The sequence below is a fragment of the Barbus barbus genome (assembly GCF_936440315.1).
Source record: "Barbus barbus genome assembly, chromosome: 50".
In the NCBI taxonomy this organism is placed as follows: Eukaryota; Metazoa; Chordata; class Actinopteri; order Cypriniformes; family Cyprinidae; genus Barbus; species Barbus barbus.
In genome coordinates this window covers 4,478,514-4,490,592 of record NC_136728.1, presented here as the reverse complement: position 1 = coordinate 4,490,592, position 12,079 = coordinate 4,478,514, and the positions used below count along the sequence as shown (strand labels likewise).

The following is a 12,079-nucleotide window of genomic DNA, read 5'->3' as shown; positions in this document are numbered from 1 at the left end:
TGAATGTTACGTCATTTTTTATTTACTACCTCTGTACTTACGCGGTCAAACGATTAATTGCGATTAATCACATCCAAAATAAAGTTTTTGTTTACATAATATATGTGTGTGTGCTGTGTGTTTATTATGTATACATGCATGTATATATTTCAGAAAAATATGTTTTTGTTAGATATGAAATATATTTATTTATAATATAAATTATATCAATATAAATATATGTAAATATTTTGAAAATATATACTGTATGTGTGTACATTTATACTTACATAATAAATATACACAGAACACACACATATATTACGCAAACAAAAACCTTTATTTTGTATGCGATTAATCGCGATTAATCGTTTGACCAAACTATTTTATATATTTATTATTTTTATTTATTGTCTTCCTATATTATTTCAGTATTTATAATGTCATTCAATGTTATATTCAATTGTTGAAGTTAATTGTTTATACTTGCAATAAAATAAGGTATTCTGTTTACTTTTTTTTTGCTTAATTCATTAGCATTCACGATGATTTCATAAAGCATTGTTTATATAGTTGCACTGTATTGTTTTTCGCCTGCTGGTCAACATGCATTTTTTAAATTGACTGGTAAGTTCTGATAGCGTTGTTGTCCCTATTAAATTATTCTTTCATTTTAGTCACAGTATTAAATAATTTATTTAGATAAGCAGTGTGAGCATGAAAAATGATCCAAATTATTTTAATTCACAACATTGACGGGTCTGAGGCCCTAATGGGGCATATTGAGATGAAAATAAGATGGGAAGAAAAATGATATTTAAATGCTTTTGCATTCTCTCGCAAAACTTTGCGTTCGCTTGCAAAACATTTGCATTCCCCTGAGAAACTTTGCACTCACTTGTAAAGTTTTTGTGTTTTCTTACAGAAGTGTTGCTTTCAAACAAGGAACTTTGCGTTTGCTCACAAAACTTATGCATTCTAGCACAAAACGTTTCTGTTTTCCCAAAAATCTTTGCATTCACTTGCAAAAATGTATTGTGTTTCCACGTGAAACTTTGTGATAACTTGTAAACGTTTTGCGTTCTCTCAAAAATATTGCGTTCCACAGAGAAACACTGCATTTGAATGCAAAACTTTTGCATCCTGTCTCAAAAGTATTATGCTTCCTTAAGAAACTTTGCATTCTCTCACAGAAATATTGTATTTACCCAAGAAGCTTTGCGCTCACTCGCGCAAAACTTTAGCTTTCGCTCACAAAATGATTGAATTCCCCAGCAAAACGTTTGTGTACTTCTAAGAAATGTAGCTTTCGCTCACAAAACGATTGAATTCCCCAGCAAAACTTTTGTGTACTTCTAAGAAATTTTTGCTTTTCGATTCTCGTAAAAAAAAAAACGTTTGCGTTCACCTGCAAAACTTTCACGTTCTCTCGCAAAACAATTGTTTCCTCAAGTAACTTTGCATTTGCTTGCAAAAATTTTGCATTCCTCGAGAAACGTTACATTGCGAAAATAATGAGGTATGCGAGAAAAAAAATTAATTTCAATGCTAATTTTCTTGAGGAAACAATACATTTGCACACAAAAAAATACGCGAATGTAATTTTTTTTTTCTCCCACATGTGAGCAAATGCAAAGTTTATTTTGGGAATGCAATACTGTTGCGAGAGAAAGTAAAAGTCTTGTTAGGGAACGCAGAAGCACTAGTCCAGTCCATTGATTTATAATAGAGAACAGTTTAGAACGCAATGAGCAATCCAGTCATTATATAGAGATCAGTGTTCCAGTCTCTTCATGTCCCTTTAGGGGCTCCATAGGTCGCCATTCTCTAATCAGCTTTTTACCACTTTCTTTATTTATTTGTAAAGCATATTATATTTGTTATATATGTATATTTATTACATCTAAATCAAACATTTATTTTAAAACACCAACTCCATGCCCTCCCTATACTGGAATACTGCATAATAACTCTAAATATCTTTATCTTTAATTAAAAATCATTAACTTTATGTGATAGCTTCCATAAAAAAATTTAAATAAAAAGTTCTAATTTTCAAAATGCCTTTTCGCGCCATCTCTCTCTGCATCCTTCGTACGTGCACATCCACACTAGCCTCATGGCTTTACTAAACAGAGCCCAACCACCTTCAGGACGCGGGGGGAGCTCTTTTTTCTAAAACACGTAAAACAATGCACAGTTGTATCAATTTTACACCAGATTCCACTTTCAAAAATCAAAACGCAAAGTATGACCCGTAAATTTCTAAAAACATATCAGAAAAGCGGAAAATAAGTGCGCCGAGAATGGTTCATTCCTAAAGTACGACGTGCAAAACCGAACGCGCCGCACCCCGCTATAACTCCGAGAAAATCCACCAAACCAGCTGATGCTCTCAGTCAAGCCCCTCCGACGCTGTAATTCGATAGTTCCATTTAATAGGCGGGCTTTCAGCGAGGAGCTCGGCCAGCTATTGGCTGACTGCCACGTCGATCATGCACTGATTTGCATAAGCAGGTCAGGTTGCAGCTGCAGGGGAGTGGGACAGCGCAAGTGAGCTGAACTTCAGCACTATCCTCAATTTAATACTTTATTTCAGAAATTATTTTCTTTGACGAAAACAGCTCGTGTGTTTCTATCAACACCACTAAGGACTGCCAGATTTGCTCTTCTCCCAGTATTAACGGTTTATTGGGAAGTTGAGGTGAGTAAGTGTGGCTTTTTGCTTCAATTGTCTGTCAAAATAATTATAACATGCTTTCATAATTTTATCCTGCTTTGTTTTCCTTGTATTTGAGACGATTTATGGACGTATTATACTAATTAATATCTCACCATCAGTGATAAATAAGAAAATTAGACCTATATTGACTCTGAATCTTGAATATTAGCAAAACATGAAGCTTTATTTGTATTTAAAAACACATTCACGCGTTTCACCAAGGCCACATGGTCGAAAAATAGATTATATAATTTTATACCTCATATAATTATCATACATGAATAAATATTAGACATTAGCCCATAGACATGATCATGCCAAGCTGCAGAAACTGTGATCTCTCTTATGTTTATATTCAGATGTCTCCAGTGCCATCAGATCTTGTGATTTCTGGAAGCAGGTAAGCCACTGACTAACGCACATTGCGCCTGTTTTCCACTCCACTGTGCGTGTGACAGCGGCTAACCAGCTTTTGGATGAGTGCCTGACTTCAGCGTCCCACCGGAGAGTCCCGAGCGTCTCGAGGCGGATACGGCCCCTAGAGGGACGCATTCTGGCCCCCGTCCCTCCACAAGTCCTTTTGTTCCTGTAGCTCGGCTGGTAAAGCACTACGCTTGAAACCCAGAGGTTTTGGGTTCGAATCCCATGCAACACATGTGCTAAGAAATGCAAAAGTGCTCCTGATTAAACTCTCACCTCTGCTTCGCTCATTTGTAGTTTTATACGTAATAATAATGTAATTTCTGAACTCGTACAGCTATGCAAATCCATTTGGGAGCGTCACTGTGTAAGTGATTCACACATCATGTGAAACACACTCGGGGTTTAATTTATCATAGTAATAATTCAACTTTCATTCTGATCATCGGTTTTGGTTTCATACAGTAAATGTGTTTTAGTGGATGTTTTCCTTTTTCAGTATGATGGGGATTTCATGATATGACACGTAATTGTATTATATTGCATTATAATATTAAATATTAACAACAATATAAAATAAATTGTAATGCTTCTGTATACCTTATACTATATTTATATTAAATGAGATCTAAAAATATAGAAAATAAAATGTTTGAGTATAAAAACAAAATATAAAAGGTAGTTGCACAATTTTGCTAAAGAAATGGGTGATGTAGTGAATTATTAACAATAAAAAATGTTATATTTGAAATATTAATTAATAAATGTTTACATTTTCATCATTATATTATTAAAAATAAATCCTAATGTTGCAGTATACGTTATATTATATAATATACAGAGCTGGGTAGTGACTGATTACATGTAATCTGGATTATGTAATCATATTTCAAAAATTAAGTACTTGTATTAGAGTAAATTACATTTTAATGGATTACATGATTACAGATTATTCACACAATAGCAATAAATTATTCATAATGCATTGATTCTCCCTAATTTCCCTTTCTAAAATAGCTTACCGATTATATATATACATATTATATATATGCAAATATAGTCCAGTTTTGTGTACATTCACACAAAGATTTGAACACTGGATTTCCAAAAATCATTTCAGGTTTAAGAAGGGTTTCAATATTGCATCAAATGCCGATGAACACATTCATTTTTATTTTAATGATTTTTCCATGTCTTCCATTTGAATTATAACGAATTAAAATGCATATATTCACGTTATTTCTTAGTTACATGTAATGAATGCACATGCGCAGTATAAGCACGATATGACTCCGCATCCGCATCTAGCCTGAAAAATATGCTTTTTAAACACTATTTAGCATAAGAAACAACATTCATGGAGCAATTAATTTCAGATTTGTGTTGCTGATTTGACATATGTAATGATGTACAATGAATGGAACAAGTTTTCTTACTCTTTGCATTTTTTCCATCATTATGGTACAAGATAATGCTATTTAAATCGATGTGATAAACGAGTTAAATCAAAAGTAATCTGATTATATTACTACTACTATATATGACTACAATTGTTGTCATGTAATCTGGAATCAGTAACGGATTACAATTTGTAATCAATCTACCCAGCTCTGATAATATATTATATTACATTACATTATATACAAATTATATCTTAATGTTTGAGTACACAAACTTGATTTTTGAAACAAAATATTAGGTTGTAAAATATTAAAAAGAAATAAATAAATAGCATGGTCAACAAGTTGTTTACAATTAAAAATTCATGTTTTCATTATAATTAGTGCTGTCAAACGATTAATCGCGATTAATCACATCCAAAATAAGAGTTTTTGTTTACGTAATATATGTGTGTGTGTAATGTGTTTGTTTATTATGTATATATAAATACACACACATTCAGTATATATTTTGAAAATATTTACGTGTATATACATTTATATATTTATATTATTATATTATATAAATATATTTAATGTATAAACAATGTATTTTTCTAAAATATATGCATGCATGTGTTTGTATTTATATATACATAATAAACAAACACATTACACACACACATATATTACGTAAACAAAAACTCTTATTTTGGATGCGATTAATCGCGATTAATCGTTTGACAGCACTAATTATATTATATTATTAAAAATGAATCCTAATGTTGCAGTATACATTATGTTATATTGAATTACATTATAATATGTGACCCTGGAGCACAAAACCAGTCTTAAGTCGCTGGGGTATATTTGTAGCAATAGCCAAAAATGCATTGTCAAAATTATTGATTTTTCATTTATGCCAAAAATCATTAGGATATTAAGTAAAGTTCATGTTCCATGAAGATATTTTGTAGATCTCCTACTGTAAATATATCAAAACTTCATTTTTGATGAGTAATATGCATTGCTAAGAACTTCATTTGGACAACTTTAAAGGAGATTTTCTCAATATTTAGATTTTGTTTTGCACCCTCAGATTTTCAAATAGTTGAATCTCAGCCAAATATTGTCTGATCCTAACAAACCACACATCAATGGAAAGCTTATTTATTCAGATCATCAGATAATTATTTAATTTGGTTTTGTCTGTGTATGTTTTTTTGTCTCTCATTTATCAGATAAAATTGCCCCTTATGACTGGTTTTGTGGTCACATATATCAAATAAAATATAAAAATCAGAAAATCTGAATGTTGCATATTATATTAATAAAATAAAATTACATTATAACAATAAAAAATCCTAAAGTTACAATTTATATATATTATATGCTATTATATGTAAATAAAATATAAAAATAGATCAAATGAATCCTGATGATTCATAATACAAACATACATTTTTGGAAGATTGAGGTGTGATTGTGCAAAAGAAATGATAATAATTGTTTGAAAAGGCAAACAAACAGCACTTCATATAATGTAATAAATCTGACTTCAGATGATTTAAGTGGTTTATAGTTACATTTTGGGTTTTGAGTTCCATAAAATGTATAATCCTGCCTCTTAATAGTAATTAACTTGCCTATTAATCAATTCCCGATGGGCATTGAGGATATTAGGAAATATTCAGTGAAACACACAATCATTATCATGTGTGTTGAGCTGCTGTTAATGGCTCTGGCCCACATATAGGAATTCATCACGGATTACAGACTTGATTTGATTGAATCTCTTCTGAACCGACCTTTAGTTGTGATTATCCTGTTCAGTGAAATGAACTAAAACATGCCATTCTCATGAGCCATGTTTGTCTGTATGGATGTGTAGCTGTAGAGACGGACAGACAGCAGCGCGGATGAGGATTTGAGTCTAATCTCACTCGTGTCAGACAGGCTCTTAATCTGATCCTCATAATCCACTTTCATATAGTTAATCATGATATCTCAACAGCCAAGCCAATAGAGAGCAGCTCAGATAAACAACTTCTGTCTAATTCACTGGGTTTCTTTACTGTGTTTAAAGAAGACTTAAAAAGGAGGGATTTGAATGCCTTTGATGTGAAGTGAGAAAGATCTGTTAAATCAGAAGGTAAAACGTGCTTTTTTGAACGGATTAGGGTTTAGTTCAGTGTTTCCTTTAAACTTTAAGATCAAAAGTGTTATGTGATTAAATGTATATTTGTTTAATAATTACTTACGGAAGTTAAGCCAGTTTGAGTTTTTTTTTTTGGTCACTTGAATTATGATCTTGATAAAATAATGTGTTCTAATAAAAACCTGTAAATAAAATATATATGACAATTATAATATGCACATTTTTGGAGATAAAATCAAAACAATAAAAATATCTATTTACAATTTTTAAATAAATGTAATATATTAAAATTATAGATATTAAATAACTTTTACATAATAAAGAAGTATATGTATATTAACTAGTTCTGTCAAATGATTAATCGCATCCAAAATAAATAATATACGAGTGTGTACTGTGTATATTTATTATGTATATATAAATACACACATTTATATACTGTTTATATATATAATATAAACTATATGAATATAAATATATACATGTAAATATTTTCAAACTGTATGTGTGTATTTATACATAATATATATATACACCGTACACACATATATTAAACAAAAACTTTTATTTTGGATGTGATTATTAATTTGACAGCACTAATATTAACTAATATGCATGTTAATATTAATTAGTACATAATTATATAAGTATAAAAATAATATATAAAAACTTATTGGTGGAGGATAGGTCAGCTTGAGGATGAAAATCTGATACTTGCACATTTATTTATTTATTACTCAAATCTGCATTTTAATCTAAATTGTAATGAAAAAAACTAAGTGGTCTCAGACTTTTGGACACCAGTGTATACATGTACTCATGTAATTATTTATTATATATTTTTTTTCTATTTTCATTTTTGTAAATGGTTTAGAAATTTAGTTTTTGCCATTTTTATTAGGTGATATTTTTATTTCTATAGACAAGTTTCCCGGGCACTTCCGGTTTACTTCCTGTTTCTGCCAAGAACTTCCGGCGCAGGCTGAGTAGTGGTGTAAAAATGTCTTTGGAATGGCAACATTCGACCGAAGCTCTTGTTAAAAACGGTGTTTTGACCATTCCGCATCCAAGTAAGGTAACATCATGGGCGGACAACATGTCGATATGGCCCAGCATCACAACATCCAAGATCTTTTCTTATTTTATTGATTCCATGGCGGTGGATGGGAATGCAATTAATAACCTGAAAAGCTCAGATGCGTTTCAGTACCTCCATTCCGACAAAGTGGGCTGTGTACTTTTACACGATATGGGCAGTTTAATTTACCTCAAGGCCGATGTTCAACCAAGCCAGTCCGTTAACAATTCAGCGCATAACGCCTGGGTTTTGGTTACCAAGACGGGAGATGTGGAGACTGCAGGCTGTACCTGTATCGCCGGACCCGGACGTTCCTGTAGCCATGCAGCCGCCGTGCTTTGGAAGGTACGTTAGCCCATCTTATGCTTGTATTAAGATGTTTGTATGTATCCGTGTGTTAATCTATAACAGAACACGAAGAGTAATAAAAATAAAAAGTAATCCCCTCTAGCCTGCCTGCCTAGCATTTAAAATGCTCGTTGATCGGCGCTGATAGGAAGAGAGACACTTTGCATACATTGCAAGTATTTGCGTATAATTCTTCTGTACCACCTTTTGAAGTCAGTCAAATTGTAACCAGTATTTGAAACACGAGCAAACCACGATCTTCTTTTTGCATTGTTTACTTAAACATAAAATTAAATATAATCAGATCTAAACATTACTAAATATGCATTTTAAACCAAAAAAATTCTTATGAATTTTCATGAAATATGTTCTTAATATTTTTACAAAATTATTATTTCAGATGAACTAATCCCCATGTGGCTCTTACACCATTATTTAAAAAGTGTGTGATTTTTGTTTCTATCTGTCTGCAGGTAGAAAATGCTGTGAGGCAAGGGAAGACAGGGCTTGCCTGCACTGATGTGCAGAATTGCTGGAATGCCGGGACAAAAAGCAATACTGGGCAGCAAAAAATCAGAGATGTGTCTTTCCGAAGACACAGCAGAAATAATCTATACCAACCAGCATCACAGGCATCCTCCTCCAGCATAGTCTCTACATCTAGTCGCAAGGTAAAAGTCCATGAGACACTGGAAGAATGGCAAAATTACTGTCTCTCCACACCAATAGCGGCACTTTTTACTGCACCTGGCAGTGGACTAATGCAGCTCACTTTTAACACCAGCCTCCCTGCTCAGTCTGCCGAGACATCAAAAGCTCCACTGCCCCTACATCATGGTGATCACAACACACAACTTGAATGTGAGAAATGTAGGGCATTCTACACCACATACATTGACATGACCACAACCCAATTTATGTACATTGAGCAGCACACAAAAGAACAGAGCAAGGAACAACTGTGGCATGACATGCGACGGGTACGGATAACAGCAAGCACAGCCAAGAATGTGCCAGTTCGGGCTACCACAGCACCAGACAAATTCTTGTCTGAACACCTCCATCCTACCTTTCACGGTAACGCGGCAACCCGGCAAGGAGCAGAGGGTGAAGAGCACGCCAGGCAATACCTGCAAGACCAAGGTCATGACATCGATGTGAAAGGTTTGGTGGTTTGCCCGAGTGAGCCATGGCTTGCTGCGAGTCCGGATGGTGTCATGAACAGAGACACACTACTGGAGATCAAGTGCCCTGTCTTAGTCAAAAACCAGTCCCTTACTGAAGCACTTGCTGCTAAAAGCAGTGAGATCAAACGCATGCCCACAGGGGACTTCCATCTGTCCTTCAATGGGCCAAAGGGATATTACATGCAGGTGCAACTGGGCATGCACTGCACAGGGCTACGGCAAGCCTGGTTGGTGATTTGGAGTAACACTGAATGTCTGCAGCTCAACGTGCCCTACAACCAAACCTTTGTTGAGGGACATATCTCAAGGCTACACTCCTTCTATTTCACCCACATGTTGCCAAAAGTTGTCGATGACTTTGATGATGGAAGGCTGGAGTTGTGCTCCAGATACATGAATGTTGTAAAATCAGCATGACCTGCTTATGTGTACTGGGGTAATTAGTCATTACTTTTTTAACCCCTTGTCCCCTGTTGTCACATTTGTGACAAATCCTTTCTAGCTCAAAAAATCAAACTGATTTATTGTATTTATTTTCTTTTACTTACTCTTATTTATTTTTATATCAGTCACTTATCTTTTATTTATTCATTTTATTTATTTAATATTTTATTTTATTCCAGCCTTTTTCTTTTTGTAATATTTTGAGATTTTTTCCTGTATTTACTTTGTTTTTATTTAATTATAAAAAAATTCAGCCATTAAGGAGTTAATGAAATTGTCCCTTTTGTTATGGAATAGGATCAATAAAAATGTATTCATTTCTTCTCAAAAAACAAATTGTTTATTGTCATGTCAATATTTACAATACAAGAAAAAGAATAGCACTCACACAAGTTTTTCTTAGTTAAAACTGTTTTGTCTTATCAATAATCACAACACCAGAAAGGGAACAATAACAATACATTTACACAGGTTTTTCTAGCTGAAATTTTTATTTATATATATATATATATATATATATATATAAAATTAAAAAAAGGAATATGTACAATTAAAAAAAACAAAAAAACAACTGCAGGTAACCCAGGTTTTACTTTTCATAGGGACTTACACCTCATGTGGCAGTCGGATGAGTCTGGACCTCATGTTTGCTAAAGCAGCACATATGATAAGAATCTTGTCCAACCTCGGGGTCATGGAGATGGGGACAGTTTGGGACAGAATTTTGAAGACTTTAAGTCTTCGGATTGCCCTCTCCACATGTATACGGACATTGGCCACTCGTCTAGTGCGCGTTACCTCCTCATTGGTCAATTGACCACGCTTGTGGGTAAAGGCAGGAATATTCAATTTCACCTTCCTTTCATGTAGTACATCTCGAATCGTGAAACCCCTGTCAGCCATTACCTCATCACCAGGCCTTAGGGCCTCCAGAAACCCACTGTTTATAGTGATGAACTTATCACTGCTTTTACCAGCATAGGCCTCTGATATAAACATTATCAGCCCATGAGGTGACACAGCAACAAGATATTTGGCAGTATTGGTTCCCTTGTAATGACTGAAAGTGGCACTCCTACAGTTAAGGTTTGTAGCTCTCTGAATAGCCGTTTCAGCACAATCGATGATGCAAGTGGTCTGGGGGTGGTTCTTTTTAAAGGATGGTGGCATGTTAGCACGAATAACACTTCTTGGCAACCAGGCAACCATGGGTTCAAGCTGCTCACCCAATGTATCAATCCAGTGAGCAATCACCTTACTTACTTCACCTTTAGACACTTTAAAGCGCTTTGCCACATCCCCTAACACAAGGTTCAGTTTCAGTTTCATGAGGGTCATCAGTATTTGGTCAACAACAGGAATACTACATGATGGTTTACTAAATGGCAACATCGTTTTCACCAAAGTAAAAAAATATAACAGACGCAGTCCTGTGTACAGCAGCGAGGTATCATCATCCAGGAGCATATCATCAGCCACAGTCTGACCCCCAGTCTGCGTCGATTTGTTCACGTGGTCCAACTGTGCCGCGTAGCTGTGGTCAGTTTTTGTTAGGTCCTCCCATTGTGTTGCAGCATCTTTAAACTTCGGCTCGATGCACACTTCTAAAAGACAAACAGCATCAACTATAAATGTATATACCCTACTAACACAGGACAGAGACACATATATCAACAGTCGAACTTATGCTGCAAACTTTAGCTAACCAGAAAAATATCAAGATACACTTACCATCCGATTGCGTGTCACTTGTGTTTCTGTCGAGTTTACGTCTCTTTTGCTGGGGAGGTCGCTCGTATCCCAACCAAAGTTCCGGGAAAGGGTTTTCTTCTGTGGGCTTTTTATCAATGAAGTGATAAGAACAAACAAACAATCTTTTGGGCGGATTCTTCAACTTCAAAGCAGCTAGCCACTTCCGAGATTCAACATCTGTTTTTGGTTTCTCATACAACGCATACGGGGGAGCACATCCACATTGGCGCCTTGTAGATGGTTGATGGTCGAAACATTCTCCTTCCGACCAAACATTCAGCAATCGCCACGAGTTGTTGCAACCGCGAACAGCACAATATGTCCCGGAGCCGTGTCGGCGTGTAACACCATCCATAGTTTACTTTTTCTGCACGCTAACCAAAGACAGTAAAAGACGCTAACTCGCTAACCGGAAGTGCTTGGCAGACACAACCGGAAGTCGTTGGCAGAGTGTAAGGCTAATGGCGGCCCGCCTATTTCACTCAGGAAACTTGTCTATATTAGTTTTAGTTAACTATATATAACCCTGGTATGCGGCAGGGTGTGTGCATTGTAGCCCTAACATTTTTCTCACTTAACATCTGAACTTTGTGAATCAGTAACAGAAAACAG

General features: G+C 34.7%; 2 protein-coding genes across 2 annotated transcripts; one reads left to right on the top strand and one right to left on the bottom strand.

Annotated features, from left to right (window-relative positions):
- Positions 1-7,648: 7,648 nt before the first annotated feature.
- LOC306868119 (uncharacterized protein) lies at positions 7,649-10,041 on the top strand. The gene is made up of 2 exons (XM_079414154.1): positions 7,649-8,081; positions 8,558-10,041. The coding sequence occupies exons 1-2, from the start codon at positions 7,659-7,661 to the stop codon at positions 9,686-9,688; spliced, it is 1,554 nt and encodes a 517-aa protein (XP_079270280.1). The 5' UTR covers positions 7,649-7,658; the 3' UTR covers positions 9,689-10,041.
- Positions 10,042-10,321: 280 nt separating this feature from the next.
- LOC306868122 (uncharacterized protein) lies at positions 10,322-11,854 on the bottom strand (the record flags this gene model as incomplete). Its single annotated transcript, XM_079414158.1, has 2 exons — positions 11,447-11,854; positions 10,322-11,319 (listed from the first exon to the last, which is right to left on the bottom strand). Exons 1-2 carry the CDS (start codon positions 11,820-11,822, stop codon positions 10,322-10,324), a joined length of 1,374 nt encoding a protein of 457 aa, XP_079270284.1. The 5' UTR covers positions 11,823-11,854.
- Positions 11,855-12,079: the final 225 nt, after the last annotated feature.

Coding starts and splice junctions, on each gene's coding strand:
- LOC306868119 (XM_079414154.1), top strand. CDS start 7,659: ATGTCTTTGGAATGGCAACATTCGACCGAAGCTCTTGTTAAAAACGGT. Junction 8,082..8,557: donor CAGCCGCCGTGCTTTGGAAG/GTACGTTAGCCC, acceptor ATCTGTCTGCAG/GTAGAAAATGCTGTGAGGCA.